This window comes from Phalacrocorax carbo, chromosome 1 (genome assembly GCF_963921805.1).
Source record: "Phalacrocorax carbo chromosome 1, bPhaCar2.1, whole genome shotgun sequence".
Lineage (NCBI taxonomy): Eukaryota > Metazoa > Chordata > Aves > Suliformes > Phalacrocoracidae > Phalacrocorax > Phalacrocorax carbo.
This window is the reverse complement of record NC_087513.1, coordinates 38,356,082-38,373,568: the sequence shown is the minus strand read 5'-3', so window position 1 is coordinate 38,373,568 and position 17,487 is coordinate 38,356,082. Positions and strand designations below refer to the sequence as shown.

At 44.6% G+C, this 17,487-nt stretch overlaps 1 protein-coding gene and 1 long non-coding RNA gene across 5 annotated transcripts in view; one reads left to right on the top strand and one right to left on the bottom strand.

Moving 5' to 3' along the window:
• Positions 1 to 17,487, bottom strand: part of HMGA2 (high mobility group AT-hook 2) — a 170,800-nt gene that overhangs the window by 118,131 nt on the left and 35,182 nt on the right. The window contains exons 3-4 of one of the 3 annotated variants that reach the window (XM_064448855.1): positions 4,439 to 4,671; positions 1,629 to 1,715 (exon numbers count right to left, since the gene is read on the bottom strand). In XM_064448855.1, the coding sequence (XP_064304925.1) occupies positions 1,629 to 1,715; positions 4,439 to 4,549 (198 nt within the window). In that variant the 5' untranslated portion in view covers positions 4,550 to 4,671. Of the gene's footprint in view, positions 1 to 1,628; positions 1,716 to 4,438; positions 5,260 to 17,487 lie in introns of those variants that run through there. The other 2 variants (XM_064448865.1, XM_064448845.1) reach the window with 2 other exon arrangements.
• LOC135313017 (uncharacterized) lies at positions 5,297 to 17,013 on the top strand. 2 transcript variants are annotated; one of them, XR_010372566.1, is made up of 5 exons: positions 5,297 to 7,572; positions 7,668 to 8,621; positions 11,689 to 11,828; positions 13,150 to 13,362; positions 13,719 to 17,013. It is a non-coding gene; the product is annotated as an uncharacterized LOC135313017 (long non-coding RNA). The 2 variants fall into 2 exon arrangements; XR_010372564.1 differs by having other exon boundaries at positions 5,297 to 8,621.

The window sequence follows — 17,487 nt, the reverse complement described above, 5'->3', positions numbered from 1 at the left end:
CATTTATACTGATTTTCAAATCACTCATATAAATGAAATAATGTTAATATTTCTTTTAGAAATATCTTTTTAAAACACATTTCTATGAATTACTTAAAATTTAATCTTATTACAAATATTTCTCCTAGGAAAGCCAACACTCCTAAGAGTAATATTTAAAATACTAAAGCTCACATTTGGACTTGCTAGACTAATAAAAAACTGCTCTCTCCCTTTTGAAGAGTGAAATTTAAACTATTTTAAAGTGAATCTGAGGAACATTTTTACTATATAAAGAAAAAAATCAACATTTTAAGCTCACTAGGTCACAGAGTGGCTTTGATATATTTTAAATACTTAACCTGTTAAGCATTTTTTTTACTAATACATGAACATATTGACAGAATATACTGCTTTTTTCCAGCTCAGAAAGTAAAAAACAATTTTAAATTTAAAGAGAGTTGGAAAATGTCCCTCAAATAAATGTTGAAAATGCTTATAACTAAATAGACATGAAACCATAGTCACCCCATAATAATTTAATATTTATTGGTATTTGCTGCAGTAATCTATAACACTGAACACTATCAAACTTCACATGGTCAGTACCACAGGCATATCAAAAAATGAACCATAATTAGATGAGGCCACAAATATCTTCCACATATATTTTGTCACAGACCTACTTAAAAGATACTGGTACGCTTAAGCACTACAGTTCACCACCAGATTTTGTAAGCTTTTGTTTCCAATTTAGTACCTGTAAATTAGTGCTAACTGCTGTGTAACCATCAACATAAACAAAACTCCCGTATTTATTTTCAAGCCTATACACAACTATTTGCCTTCACTAAAGTAATTCATACAGAAAGGTATTATTTGCCTTGATAGAACAGTTTTCTAATGTTGAGCTTTCCCCAATCCAGATAAAATTAACTCACATTTTCATGTTGTATTTGTGATGTAAAGTCCATGCACTAAATGCAGTTACTTCAGTGAGCTTCCCCTATAGCTAAATGTATTCAGAAGCACCAGAATAAAAGTTTGCTCCCATCACCAAGCAGAAGCAGTCGTTCAGAAGACTAACAGCTCTTCAAGTAAAAGTCTCTTTGATTACTAAACAAGGCACAGTAGGCTTTTACTGTAACTCACAGTTTACTTTACCATCACATTTTAAACCTGTAAATTTCAATACATGCACTTATTTCCATCAACACAGAATTGAATTTACTTCTAATTAACCTATGTTTGACAAAACACTTAGCTTTAATATACAGATTTGGTCTGCAGTGATTGTAAGTGGGCAAGAAATTAGTCTTCCTGCTTCAAAAATCTTAATTGATAAAATAATGTCCTTAATATTGATTTCCTTACTAGATACAGGAGATCTCAGTAAATACATCATACATATTATGTTATTTCACTAATCTGTACGCTATTCAAAAAGCACACTGCCCTTACAGGTTCTGTACTTAAGGTCTTCATGCAGTGTGTTAATTCTAATCTTAAAAATGCAAAATACATGCTTTATGTAGCTTCCATTATTAAAAGGGTTCCAACCACTCAGTTCACAGCCTAAATGACTGGATTTTTTGCTACCCGTTGACGAAAAAACAGCATTAGGAACTCTCTCTCTTTAATAATCTCACCTTCTGAGCTGCTTTGGAGGGACTCTTGTTTTTGCTTCCTTTGGGTCTTCCTCTTGGTCTTTTAGGAGATGGTTCACCAGTTGGTTCCTAAATACAGGAAAACATGCTATTGTGGCAAGAGGCTACAACTAACCCAGAAGATCTGACGCATAAACTATAACTGGGAAGTTACCCAAAACATGAATTAACAGTATAAATAACACAATATTTAAAATGCAACATGAAAACTTAAACAACTCGAGGTAAAGAAAAAAATATATTTTGCACAATAAAAGAGTTTAACTTCCCTTGTAATTGCATAAAAAACTTTCAAAAGTTTGCATATTCTAGCACGTAAGTTATAGCAAAACCCACAGTTTTAAAAGAAGACGGCTATGATTTCCCTCATGGAAGAATAATTATTCAAAAAATAAGTTACCCATTTAATTTCAATTGCATTTCATTATAGCAAGATACAATTATCACATGCAGTTTGTAGCACAAACGTTTTAAGGAAAAAGTTAACTACTGGAAAACTGGAAAGTAAGCTTAGGCTATTTTCTCTCTCAAGGGCACAAATATTTTGGGGGGATATTCTTCTGTTCTGCAGTCGGCATTGTATTCACACCTATTCTAAACACAATTGATTTGTATTAAAATGCAAACGTAAAAGTTTCTTCAAACAGAGCACTAGCAAGCCAAAAAAACTCAATGAAAGAAAATATCCGAAACAAAAACCCAACTCTAAAATGACTCGACAGAAAAACTGATTATTTTAGCAATTTTCTTAACTAGCTCCTCTGCCTGAGAGCAAATAACCAGTCCTTAAAAATGGGTATGAATTACTAAGAGTTCGGATTCCAAATATTTATTCAGTGAATCATAAATACTATAAAACTCTTCTAGTCTTAGATATTACATATTTCGTTCAGATTATAGGATGTGGTAAAACTAATTAAATGCAGTTTGTTAACTTAAACCAGTTTAAAACCCCTTCAGCTTTTTTAATTCCCGGGTAGATTAAGAGGAGGCTGGAGAGGGGACTCCCTCACTGCTCCAGCTCTCACTGGCGAGCCTCGCAGGCACTGCACATCTGGGCTGAACACGGTTAAGAAGACGCACTTTTCTTTCTCTTCCATACAGTCTAACCCTATGGGGGGGGGGGCGGGGGGGGGGGAGGCAAAAAAAACCCCAGGCAGCCCCGGCGGTTGCAGGGCTGATGCCGGCTGCTGGGGCTGGGCGAGGGCAGCCCGGAGGCGCGGGGGGCAGAGCGGCACGGGGGGCAGAGCCCTGAGCCGCCGCGGCGAAGTAAGTGTCACCGGGGGCAAGAGCGGGAAAACCAGGGGCGCCGCTTTTATGGCTCTCCAAAAAGTTCCTTCAGTGCAATTTGCAGGAGCACATCGTTGGGGGGATGGGGGGATGGGGGGGGGGGGGATCGGGGGGGGGAGCAAAGCGGCCGGGTTTCCCCCGGCTCGGGGCTCTGCTGTTCAGCTCCCCCCGTGTTTTCGGAGCCCCTCGCAGGCTCTCGTGGTAGTGGGCTGATGCTAAATGAATGGAGTAAACACGTTTAAAGCCCGCGGAAGCTCTCTTTAAAACGAGCTCCATAAGCAGCCCTACTTCCCAGTCGTGACTTCCGAGGGAAGCATGGAAAGCGCTGCGAACAACCCCGCGCTGCCCCCGCCAAGCCGTGGGCTGGACCGGTTGCATCGGCGGGCAAAATCCCCCCGCGGCGGCGCCCGCGGAGGGGCTGCAAAGCGTGGGGGGGGGGCTCGGCGGCCGCCTCGCCGGCGGCGGGGGCTGAGCGCGGCTCGGGCTTTCCAGGCGATGCGACAATGGCACTTCGGGGGAGGAAGGGGAGGGGGGGTGGTATGTGGAAATAATGCACGCATGTAGCAACCTTAGCGCGGATTCAGGTCTTGCAAGTCAAAAAATAAAGAGCCCGGCGCGTCCCTTTCGGGGCCCGGGAGGAGGCTGTGGGTGCGGGGAGGGAGCCCGGCTCAGCTCCCCGCGCCGAGACCCGGGAACAGTCCCCCTCGCCAAGACCTGCCTGGGAAAGCGCCGGAGCAAAGGCAAAAGGTGTTGCAAATGCAGGGCAAGCCCCCTCCGGCTACCTCCCCCACCTCCATCGGCAACGGGGGCACCTCTCTGCATGCGATGACGGGGGTGAGGGAGGAGGTGGGGAAGGGGGGGACGCCGGGGGTGGGGGGGGAGAAAAAAAAAAAAAGGAAAAAAGAAAAGCGAAAAAACCTATGCGACTTTCGAGACACCCTCCTCTCCCCCAACCCCAGGATCTAGGGGCAGTCAGGGGCTGGGCTGGTCAAGATCGGAGGCGGCAGCAGCCCCCGGTGGGACCCGACACACGCACACACGCACACACACACAGGCGCGCACACACACAGATTGAGACATTGCAAGGGCTGAGAGAGGAGGGAGACAGGAGAGCCCCGTTCCCTGCTCCTCGCTTTCGCAATTTCAAAATCAGCTCGAAATGACCCAGCGAGCGCTGGTTGGTCGGAGCCGCGCTGCTCCATGTTCCCCATTTACATTGAAAAGCCCCAGCTCGCTCCCTGCACAATAGTGAAAGTCCCGAGGAGGCTCTGCGGCTCAGCCACAGGCAGGCAGCACCCCGCCGCTCGCGGGGCTCCGGGGTCCCCCCGCCGGGGCGCCCGGCGAAGCCCCTCGCTACGCCTCTGCACCACCTCGCCGGGAAGCAGCGCACAACAAAGCCCCCCGCCCCGGCTCCAGGACTCCTTCACTTGCAGCATAATACGTACATGTACATGCCTATAATACTATAGATCTGCGGCTCTACGTATCTATACGATACTGACTTGTGGTTGCTTCCTGGGTCTGCCTCGTCCTCTCTTCTGAGGCTCTGCGGTTGCAGGTTGCTCCTGGGCAGCAGTGGAAGGCTGACCGGGTCCCTCACCTTGTGCACTCATCGTGACTTCTGCCGCTCAGCCTTAAACCAGTCTCTCCAAAGCACCTTGGAAGGGGGGGGAATCAAAACGAGCTCTTGCTGCTTTTGCTGCTCGCTGCCACCACCACACCGGACGTCCTGGTGCTGCCAAAAAGGAGAAGAGAAGGGGAGGAGGAGGAGGAGGAGGTGATGGTGGTAGTGGTGCTGGTGGTGGTGGAAGAGGAGGGGGAATGAATCTCTCTTACAATTTAGGAATGGTTAGTAACATGAAGCAATTCAAAAGAGGGGAGGTAAAAAAAAAAAAAAAAAAAGAAGAAGAAAAGGCAGAGTAAATTGCAACCCTGGAAATGCAAGGAGAGAGGGAAATACTCCGAGGGCAGTCGGAGCAAAGCAAGAAGGGGAAAAAAAATCCTACAAATTGAAAGCAAGTGGTGGCTATCGCGCTTAGATCGGATCAGGACAAATTAAGATAAGACACACTGAAAATGGACTGAGAACACTGCACAATCTTGCCAGAAGCATGCACCCTGGGAAGACGGGGGATTTCGGCAGCAGCGGGAGCAGCGGGCAAAAAGAGCGATCATTTAAAAAATAATAATAATAAAACGATTTGGGAGATTGGAAAGAAAAAAAAAAGGGGGGGGGGGCGGTCCTGGGTTCGTGTCTGTGATGCGAGCTGCTGGGACTGGAAATATTATTATGCGAGTCCTGCCCACGGACTCAACTAGGATGCGGGGTTTTTTAAAAAAAAAAAAAAAAGGAAAAGAAAAACCACCTTTACCCGTGGGTGGAAAAACCAGGAGGGGGCTGTGCAAAAAAAAGGAAGAAAAAAAAAAAAAAGGAGGAGGAGGCAGAGCGAAAAACCGAAAAACCCAGCGACCGGGGGCTGGCGGCCGGCCAGATAAAACATGAGCAGCGCGGCGGCCGGGGCAGCGGCGGCAGCGCGCGCCGCCGCCGCCTCACGTGTCCCGCCGCACCGCACCGCACCGGCCCCGCCGCCGCGGCAGGTTTAAAGGGCCAGGCCGGGGTCCCGGCGCCCCGGCTCGCGCTCCCCACCCAGCGCCGCGGGGAGGGGGGGGGAGGGGGGAGGGCTCGGCACCCCCACGCACACCCCGCGGCCGCCGTGCGGGGCCGCCCCGCCGCCGCTGCACGTGGGCGCCCCGCCGCCGAGCGGAACAAAGGCGGCCGGGCCGGGCCGGGCCGAGCCGGGCTGGGGCGGGCTTGGCCGGGCCGGGGCCGCCCCTGGGCCGGGCCCGCCCGGGCGCCACCCGCGCTCCGGCCGCGGGCAGCCGCCGGGAAAGGCGGCCCCTTCGCCGCCGGTGCGGCCGCCGGGGAGGCGCTGCCGTTGCGGCCGCGGGGCCGCGCCGGCGGGACGGGCTGCGGCGGGCTCGGCGCCTGCAGGGACGGCAGCCGCCGGGGTAAGAGGCGGGTGGTGTAACCCAACAGCTTCGGGCCGGCGCTTTCCTGCCGCCGGGGTGACGGGCGCGGGGAACGACCTCTTCCGAAGAGCCCTGCCCCGACATTGTTCCCACGAGCAGGGCTGGGCTGCGGTCTTAAAATCTTCGCAAAGTCCTTCAGCGGCGCGTCCCACACAGCCTTCGCCCTCCTTTTGGTGTTTGGTCCTCTCCCGTGCAACCCGTGGCTAGGCGCCCCTTCGCTGTGGCACAAGGAGGTGGCCACAAAGGGCAGGGAGGACGCCGATGTCTGTGCGTCCCCCACAGAAAACGCTCACACCTGGGCTCCATGTGCGCGGCTTTGGCGTGTCCCCCAGCCCCACGCATCCCTCGAGGTCTTGGGCTCTGGCTGAGAGAGAGCCACCCCTATAACCGTCTCCTCACATCCCTACTCCCCTCCTCAGGGGTGGACAAACACAAGAGAGCCCTTAGGAGGAAACGAAAAGTTTCTTTGTCATATATAATGCTGAAGAAGGCAGAGATACAGCTGCAACGTTTCTTGCACTGGCTGTCTAAATGCATACAGTTTATACCTTGATACCTTATAAATTCATAGAATCATATATAAATTCTTAGCTGTCTATAGATAAATAAACATAATCAGGCAAGAAGTTACTCCAGTCAAACATATGCAATCATCCACGAGCAAAGACTGTGCTGAGGAGACAGCTGAGTTATTTTCTGTGGAATAGGAAAAGTACACTGCAGACAGATGGGCTAAAGAAAGAGTAATCCTAGAACACTTCTTAAGGCTGAAAATATTCCCAAAGTGTTCTTAATCCAATCACGAGCCTCCCAAAGCCTGCTTCCCTCCCATCCCCAAAAGCAACCAGCTATGGAAGATGGACACAGTCCACCTGTTAGATCTTGTAGCTATCAGAAAAGTCTCATAGTCCCAACTATGCTTTGTAAAATATTCAGTTCCCATCACACCATGAAGGAATCTTCAGGGCCATACACCCCTTCTCTACATCAAAAGATTAAGCTGCTCTGTGAGATCAGGATTCCAAGCGGAGATTGTAAAGTATATAGTTTAAAGTATAGCAGCAAACAACTTTTATAACACCCGTTAATCTCTTTGAAGCATATTCACATATCCGTTTCTCTGGAAGAAATTGGTACATGGTAAAACCCTGTAGCTCCAAAACTGCTGTCTCCACAGATTCATCCTATATGGGCTATTAATAGTTCCATTAGTCTTCCCTTCAGTAGTTCTAGTAGCGATACCATAGTCCAAAGATTTTTTTACATACAGCCATAAGCAAATAATCTTCCCATGGGAGCAATGTTCCCAAACTCACTGTTTGAAAGCCGTTCCGGACAAGAAAGGCCTTGGCGCTTGCGCTGTGCCCAGCGCAGCAAAGTTTGGGGCTTTCCAGGGATGTCTGCCTGCAGATTCGCTATCATAACAAGAATTAACGTAAGAGATCTGAACAACTATGGGTCCTTCATTTATTTCAAACTGTCTTGGTTCCCTCCTTAACCAAAAGATCTTAGATTATAAACCAGTATGATATTCCTGATGGCAGCTGTCCAGGCTAATCCAAAAACTTGTTCTTACATCATTTATACCCAGGGCACTTTAACACAGGTAAGCAATACAACATCCAGAACCCAGAAAGCCCAGCTTCCTCAAGCGGCTGGCGGAAGCTGAGAAGCCAGAAACAGCTCTTGGTTTTGTTCCAGATTCCTTCCCAAAAGAGATGTGGCAACTGTTCCTTCCACTGTTCCAATCCATCCTCTGACAGTATGGATTATTGCTCCATCCAGTGCAAACATCAGTGAATATAACTGTATAATTCATTGAAGAGAATACTGTAAAATGACTGGAGTAGAGATGACCTACCTTCCACCAGCTTTGGTCTGAGATTTAAGCTTTGGACTATCAACAGAAGTATTAATTATCGGTGCTTTTATTTCTTTCCTGGAAGCATTCGTAACAGGGGAGGAAATTTATAAACCTAAGGCCTGGTTTCCACTCTCCATGAGCCTACAAACTCAGGAAATTTCCAAAGAAATTAGAGGAACTTCCTACAAGATTAAGAAGAAAAGAATGAAAAGTAAGATGGAGATTTTGCTACCTAACCCAGAACACTTCTAAAGAGGCCATTTGTTATTCTGTAGTCAGTGTGATGGCTTGTAGAGGGCTAACTGGCCTTGGTTTCCAGAGGGGATCTTTTTAAATCGTGCAGTCTATCAGCAGCAATATTATTTTGCATCAGAATACAGAACTCCAGCTTGCAGCAAAGTATCTTTTCAAAAGACGTAAAATTACAGGTTAAATAGGCCTTGGAGATCATAAATAGCAACAAGGAACCCCCTTCCCTTGCTCACTTCTTCATCTACCTCCTTTCTCAAAAGCCTGTGGATGCAGAAGAACTGCACCGTGTAAATCAACAGGCTCGTGCTGTGCCCTGTCATGGGGAGATGTCACCTATCAATAGCAACCTAACATAGCCCATACATAACGGTAACTCCCACCTGTGGAAGTCTGGGAGCTCAGATGGTCTCAGCTGGCAGTGCATTACACAAGGAGAGAACTCTTTTTTTTTCTTCCCCAAGCTGCTAAGTTTCCCTGAAGGTCTGCAACGCCATCTGTGTGATAAGTGTGTCACAGACTTTACAGTGCCTGCTCACCAGGTATGTGAGAGTGCAAAGAGGCCGGGCACCCCTCCGTTCTGCTCAAGGGAGGTCCTGTTTTCCCCACCCTTGTTCTCATGGAGTGCAAGGAGAGCAGCAATGGTTTGACTTTGAAAGAGGTCTCTGGTCGGGGGTGGGAATTCTGCCCATTTCCTCAGTTATTGATGAAGCTCACAACTCTGCACTGCCTCAGAGAGCTCCTGAGAGGAAGAGTCTTAGTCTACCAGTGCTAGAGGCTACCCTGTCTATTAGGGTTGTATATTGGTTGGGTATTTCACTTTTGTGGCCAACCAGAGCAGCCAAAGATATTTATGTAGTCAAAGGCTACAATGGATACTTGAGGAGCTGGAAATCCTGATACTCTGTTTCTAGAAAACCAGTCCTCCCAGGAGAAGTACGTTTTGCAAATATCGTCTATATTTGCGGGAGAAGTTAACTTTTGTTTTCCCTGGTTCCTTTTGAATGGACTCCCTCTGGTCTCTGGGAACACAAGAGAGAGAAGGAGAGGAGCAGGCACAGGACCCTTGAGTGTACCTATCAGATGGGCTAGGGTGAATCGACACTCTTCCACTCATTTCTTTTTGTCCAACTGGTGGAACCAACAGCGGCTGCTGCTTCGTAATCAGCAATCTGCAGATGGCTGGGAGAATGCTTTAGGGAAGCATGACTGCGACTGACAAACAAGACCCAGAAAAGAACATTAAGGCTCACTCTCAGGCCTTGTCTGCACCAGGGAATTTTCTTCCCTCCTCCAAATTCCCACCATTGCTAATATGAATGCAGCTGCACAATTGTTAGGGATGTTGGGAGTCATAATATATGAGTTTTCATCTCGTCAGCCATTTGCAGCACTGTGTCAATTAACCCTCCTCAGAGCAGGGTTAACTGATACAGTGCTGAAAACGGCTGCTGGAGCCGAAAGCTGTTTATACTAAGGCTCCCATTGTTGCTAACCCTGATGCAGCTGCAATGGAATCAGCCCATGTGGGATTATTTTGGTAACAATTCTCCAACCTAAAAAGAGCCTCAAAATGCAACATAGCCACCTTATGGGCCAAAACACACTTCTGCTGCACCTCAACAGCTATGCACCTAGGCTGTCACCCTTCATAATGAGTTTTTTCTTACGGTCCTTTCAGTCCCAAAGGTACTTTTTGTATTTCTGTATTAAATACTCAGTAGACTTCATCTCAGCAAGCTGGTGTTCCTGTCACCTCCATAGGACTGCCTCTGCTCGTTAGTTCTCACTAGCTGTGGACCTGAAGATGTGTGGAGGAAGAGCCAGTTGTGTCATAGTGTCCTTTCATCATTGATTCATACATTCATTAATTCAAAACAAAATTTGCCCTGTCACTCATGGAAACTCTGTAATTTGTTTTTGCTTTTAACTCCTTAATGCAGATCTAATTCTTTAGTTTATGGCTAGAGATTCTTGTTCACCAGCAGTTTTGCTTTTATTAATGCTAACAAGTAAAGCCTTATTTATGCAGAGCCGCACCCTGAAGACTCGGGCAGATTTCTGATGGAGTAAAGTTCTATTTCAAATGAGCAGAGTTGGAAGAATCAGTCCATCTTGTTTCCATGTGCTTTAGGAAGCAGTTACGAACCAGGCTGGTGAAACGGGTGTTTCACCCCCTGCTAAGACTAACACTTCTAAAAAAACTCTCTCTATCCTTCTTCCACATCCATGTCCAGCACTAAAACAAGGAAGCGTTGTTTTGCATTTATTATACTTCTGAACGACTATTTATCAGACAGATGCTGGCAGTCAGGTTTCTTTTAAGTGCAGTTTGCAAGTGTGAAAATGTTGAAGCCCAAGCTCAGCAAAAAGCTCAGTGAAAAACTCAAGCTTACTAAAGTCCTTGATTAATGACAGCCAGATTTCAATTCATGCATGGCATTCTATGCAAATACATAACATAGCTATATGCAGAGTGATGGGCAACTACATATGCCTATGCGTATCGACAGAAGCTCAGCGTACCTGCCCAGGGAAATGGCAAAGGGGCAGACACAGAGAAGATGCTGTGCAGAGCCTCCCAGCTGTGGAGGTGAGCTGTAGATCTCGGCTCAGGGTGCTGGGATATTGAGCAAAAACTGATTTGGCAGAAACTTAGATACAGCCGGGTATTTTGAGAAAGAGGAAAGGAACTGGCTCACTCTTGTTCATCTCTGATACTGCTGCGGTGGCTGTTTCTCTCTCCTGACGGTCCCTTTGGACAAAGTGAGAGAGTGGGCAGAGTAACTGAGCTGCCTGCAAAGCAGGTGCAACAGCAATCCATGGAAGAAAGGAGGAGCAATGTATTGACTACCCCTTTAGCTCAAATTGAGGTGTGGGGCTGCGTGACAAAGTTCTCAGGTCACAATTGTCACACAGGGAGCCTGCTTCTTGGTAAACATATACATATATTTGCTTAAATGGTTTTCATTAATCTCTTGAAAGGTTCTTATAAAAATGCTAAAAAAGCTACCATCCCGAATCCCAGTGGAACTGGATTTATTATCTCCCTTATCCCCTTTCCCCTTCAATATTAGGCTCAGTATCTTGCATATGTTTTTATATGAAACTCGGTGATTAAAAGTACTTAAGACTGGCTCATTTTTCTCTGCAATGAGTTCAGTTATTTCCTTTTTATACCTTCCAGAATTTACTATACCATATCTAAATATTGGCTGCAGTCCACATGTTTTAGATCATTCTCTATAATGGTCCTGTTGTTATAGAATCCTTTGTGTGTGTGTGTGAGAGAGAGAGAACATGCATATGTGTTGGAAGCAAGGCAGGGTGCATATAATTGTTTGGAAAGAGAAATTAGGGTATATTAATTCCATAAGTGATTTCTGAACTGATAACATAAAAGTGATAAAAATAGTGAGCAGTGAAATTACAGACCTCCAGTGCACTACATTGTATGTGTGGTAAATAATACTTCTGATCCCAACATGTTACTCTGTTATATATATTCTACCAATAAAATGACTTATTCACCTTTCATTGCTATATAATTTTGAAGATCAGATTTATTGTTGTCACATTTTCTCATTTTTACTTATGTTCTAAATGTAGATCCTTCGACCTGAATCATACGTGTTAGTCAACGGTCAACTACACGAAGATGAAACTAAGGCGGCAGCTGAAAGTCCTTACTCATTACACAAAAAGCTCATTACCTGCTAAAGACCATAGAGAGAATGTACACATGTAGGGTAAGTTAGTGATCTAGGGGAGAAGCAGGATTTGATGCTCCATTTGACATATCATAAGCTTTAACCAAAATAAGCAAAAAGTCTTTATTCACAGTGTCATAATGTATGGATAGAGCTCGTGAGGATTTAACTGAGAAATACCTCTCTCCTCCCAGGACAAAATGAAATGAGTAGCTCTGCCAGTGGACGCCTTTGATTCTTGCCTGTAACTTCACACATAGAGGATGCATTTAAGTGGCAAGAGGACAGCATCGATCTCTTGCATGTTCATTCCCTACACAGGCACATTTCCTGCACAGCAAGTGTGACAGCTCACAGCACATCAAATAAACCAGTTCACACTCACAGCAGGCTGAGTGTCCTCACAGTTGCGGGTTTGGAGCCATGAGTGCATGGCAAATTTCTTTCAACTTCTCATTGTGGACAAGTCCTAAGAAAGTCTGACAGTGATGTAAATTCAGACCTCTTTCCCATGTGGAGAAGTTCTCAACCACCCAGAACTGAACAGATGCAAAAACCCCTGTACTAACAATTCCACTCATGTCCCACCCTGTAGGGCCCTGAGTTAGGGATTAGGCGGTTCAGAGGGCTGAGTGGATATCATTTTGTGCTGGAATGAATTTCACCCAAAGAGAGTATACTTAGCTTCTATAATTTTTTTCCCCACAAGCTAAGATAAATTTCTGCTTTGGTCCATTAACAATACTTGTATTTTTAATCAGAATTATTTTGTACTATATTTTCTTTGGAATAACAGTAATGCAGTTTATGTGAAATACAAACAAATGAGGGAACGATTTTTACCTAAATGTATGAATAGCATTTTGCAATTTGTCATTGTGATATATTTATCTTTTGAACTTTAAGTGAGCTCAGCTGAAAAAAATGCTTCTCTTCAGCACATGACTGGAAAATATATTACACCAGAGAAGTATATTGCTGTTTCAGTTTAGAAATTAGTGGCTAAATATAATTTTCCACTATACTTACTTTCACAAAGTATGTAGTAAATTATTTACATTACAGTAAATTCTTAGTATATATTCCAAAAGGTGTTAAAATCAGCGTTCTTGTGCAAATTAGTGGATATTTTGGGAATGTGCATTAGAACTAAGATCCTTAAGATCTTTTGTTGGCTGCTGAAGCCTTAAAACCACTGTAGAATGACTAGGACAAAACAAATTTGTCAACAAAATGAACCCTGGGGGAAGGAAAAGAAACCAGTATGGAGCAGAAAGATACAGACTGGCTAGTGAAGTAATGACAGTTTATAGTAGCTGAAGATCTGCGTCTGCTATGTCTTACACCCGTCTCCTTCTAGTGGCACCGAGTATACGAGTTGCTATGTGTACTCTTTCTAACCAAAACTTCACACGGATCAAGAGATGCCTATGGTTTCCAGCTGGGCATGCTGCATCACTGACTGCAGCAGCAGCAGGAGGGGCGGCCTCTCCCCAGTTCCGCGAGCAGAACGGTGCAGGAGCGCTGTGCCCAGGCTCCCTGGCAGCGCTGGCTTCACTGCACGCCTGCACAGGTAAGTCGCTCCCTGCTTCTGAGCTGCCCCTGCAAACAGGGCCGCCGGGAGCAAGCTGCTACCATAGCAGCAAAATCATCCAGCCTGCGCCTCGCTACCTTCCCTTCCCCTGGACAGCTTGGGAACAGGGAGGAGGGAGAGCTGGCTGCAAGCTGGACGAACTCTTCCGGCAATGGCAGCTGCTCCCAGCCGCCATTTTGCCCAGGGGTCATTTGCCTGTCACATCCCAGACATGTAACCCTCATGTGATGGGAGAGCAGCCAAGCAGCCATCAGGAAAGGCTGGGGCCGGGTGGGAGCTGCGGCTGCTGCCAGAACAATTCATCTGACACACAGCCCGTTCCTTATACGCTCCAGAGCTGTACCCAGGGAAGAAGGCTGCTGGGAACAGACTGCAGGCCTGATAAATTGTCCCGTCTGCCACGAAAGCCTGCACTCCATAGGATGAGCACCTGTTTCCTACGGCGCACAGTCATCGTGCTCCCAAAGTGTTCTGTTTCTTTGATAATTAGATTGCTTTTTGTCCATTTTCCCTATGTGCATATATGGAGTACAAAGGAGGGTCCAGGGCTTATAGCAGCAGTTGTGAGCTCAGGAAATGGAGATTCCTCCTTTCCCATAGCCAAGCGTTCGTTCCTGTCTGACCTTGGGCAAACCACGTACACCCAGCTCCTTGGAGGTGTTCGGATGCCTACCTCCCACCGAGCTGAGCAAGAATGAAAACACTGTGCCCTATCAGGAAAAGGCAGATGTGAATATTCCCTATCTTCCAGGGTCATTATGAAGATGAAGACATTTCTGGCCTACAGAAACTAGGGTAATGGCAGTCATTCAAAAATCATATATATGAGAGAGAGTAGTACAAACACTGAGGAAAAGCTGCACGGTTACCTAAAGCAAAGAAACATCTTTAAATGTTTTTAGTTGTGACTCAGAATTAGTAAAAAGAGGTTTAAAAATAAATCTTTGTACTTTAAGTTCTGTCTGAAAATATTCCTAGCCTTTTATTTATTTTTTTGAATAATGATATTAGTAAGAGTCCATTATATAATCACAAGAAAATTAAAACTCTCCAGGGCATGATCTTAGCTGTGTAATTAACCGGGGTGGTTAAAAGTACAAAGTGAACCTGAAGCAAAATTTGTACCAGAACCACACCTCATTATGTTTTGCTGCCTGAGTCTGTCATAAATAGAGATGTTTATTACACATCTGCCATTTAAAGTATGTATTACATGCAATGCTATATTTTATTTAGATTTAAAAATTTAAAAACACATGATGACAAGCTGTGTTACTGTTAACATGTGCCTCAGGGACCAGAGGTGCACATTCACATTGTGCCTTAGGTTAAATTACAATTCAGCCACTCCAGAGTTACAAATGGTTTACAGAAGTATATTGTGTAATTAGTGTGCCTGATTTCAGTCCATGGAGTTTCACTGGTGTGAAAGAACAATCAAACCCTGTATAATCCGTTCACATTTATTAGACCAAACTTTGTAGTCTGTCCTTAGAGCACCACTCCCTCGTCTGCTTTTAACAGCAAATGGCACTTAAATCTCCAGAGCTTCTCAAAGCAAAAGCAGTTATTTTCTTTCCTTATGATTTTTTTTTTCTTCACAGCAGAAGTGATTCAGTACTGACTCAAATGTATGGGCGGAAAGGGCAAGAGATGGTGCACCAGTTATGTGCTTAACTCTCTCTTCTTTGGGTTTGCTTTCCTGAACAGGCTGACCTCCTGGACTAGGTCCAGGGCTGGCTTTGAAGAAATCTTTCACAGAAAAGCTTTTGCAGAAAATAATTCTGTCCCGGATTTGCGTGGAATGAAGTCCCTTTGCACGCATATGGGTTTTTTCCAGCAGACCCTAAGCAATTCACTTGGCCAGTGAGGAGAAACAAATACAGTTTCTTTGATGCAAGAATGATGAAGAAAAATGCCACCTACTAGTCAGCTTTTCTTTGTAAGCTTGTTATCCAAAGTCAATCTCTATCACCATTTCCTAGTTATCAGATCCAGTTAGTTGCACGTTAAGGTAGGACAAATTTAATGTATCTTACACATCTGAGATATATATCTGCATAATGAACACTCATCGTTGTTTGTGATGTTGTGGATCGTGCTACTCGGATCACTGGCAAAGGAAGTTAACCTTTAATATCAGCCCTAACAGTCTTTTCAGTAGCATTTTTTAGTATGTATCAGCTGGCAGTCCTGACTGGTTTCTTAAAAGCTAATGTAGCAAATATGATTCTCCAAAATGAGTCAAGCCCATCCCTTCAGACCAAATCCAGAGAACTATAAAGTCCAGTGGCACCTTTAGCACCTAGTCGTTACCTGAGGAGTCTTCCAAAGCTTAGTCTATGCTGGATCAGTCAATCTGCAAGACCTAGCAAGAGGGAAAGAGCTGAAATGCTAGCATTTCTGGCTCTATATTTCTTCTCATCAAATATAAACAGCAGAACCTCCAAAATTCCTCAATACCACACTATAAGCTAAATCTGTACATAAAAGACCTGGCAAAAACTGAACTCAAGCCATCAAGTGTTAGAACAAGGGATGCACTTAAAACAATTTCCAAAACAGCAATCATCTCCACCAAGGAATCCTCTCTCCTCAGGTTTTTAACTTAGTTCAGAATTTTACGGTCACTTCAGACACCTAAATCACTCCAGCAAAAGAAAAAATTTCAAATGCTATCTGAGCTTAACAGGAAAAGCTAAAGATGTCTCCACTGGCAGAAAAGCTGCAGTGGGAGCTCAGCAGTCCTCTTCCTATTGTGTCTGTCACCACCCCTTTGATGTATGCTCAGGCTGGTCAGGCAATAACCACGCATATAGCTTGGCATCAGACACAGCATATATTGTCTCTTGTCCATTTGATTGTCAGAATCCTAGAGGGAGCTGGGTTAACCACACACCCATCTGAATGACAGAGGGTACTGAGGGAGGGGAGAAAGGAGTAGAGGACAGAAGAGGAAAGGGACTACAGCTGTGGTCAGGGAGAAAGGCATATCAAGCATAATACAGAAAATTGTTCCATTTATCCCACTTATGAGAACACTTGGATTTATTGGCAATATTTTTCATGCACTTTTTTTCTTGCACTTTCGTAGTCTGGCTACCTTAGTACCACAGGTCTAACTAACAGCCCTGATGGAAGGGAAAAAAACCATATATTAATACATTAGAACCCTTTTAATATTATCCAGAATAGCTTTTCCATGAAGCATTTTGATGCATAGCAGTCCAATGGCAGTTCTAGGGTCTATTTCCATGTGGTTGAGTATATATAACAGCTAATGCCTTAGAGATTCTCAGCTAACATGTGGAATAAAATTCTATATTACCTGACACATTCAAATGGATACCAGAAATTTAACATAGACCCAGGCAGAGTATTGTTTGTCCTACCCATTAAAGGATGATATTGCATATTTACGGAAAAAGATAAGCACTTTGTTGTGGGAAGAGGGTGTTTACAGGGTACAGTTAACTGCTTGACTTTGGTCCACTTTCTGTACAGAACATCCAGAAGCAAGCCACTCCGAACAAGAACCAGTAAAATATATGCAACATACACCACATGTCTCTAGTTGTCTAAATGTATAGTCTATAAAGATACCTGTCCCAATTAAAATTTGAACTCTGAGTTTAAGAAATAGAGTCACTGTCTTTCTTTTTTGTCCTTAAAGCTAAATGTTTAAACTTCTGTAAGTCTAGTAACAAATGTTTTAAATACAAACATGTAAGTCACAGTTTCACATAGAATTATTATTTTATAACAGAGTAGTTGGACTAGGTGCTACATCCATATAACAACTGAAAACATAGTAACCTTATTTTGGTTTCTCATGATGTATAAAGGAACTTTTGCCCAGTAACATCAGTACAGATGCTTCCATTGAGTTGAATAAGATTCTTGGAATGTAAATTTTAAGTAAATCCCCAATATCTAGATGTCAGACATTTGAACATTGGTTTATTCAGGTGTTCATGTCCTTTAAAACAGAATATATTTATCTGGAACTATTACTATTTAACAGATTGAACACTCTCCTAAATGCATGAACTTTGTGTGAAGTAAAAAAATTTAGATGGAACATTCATACATTATTTGGCATAA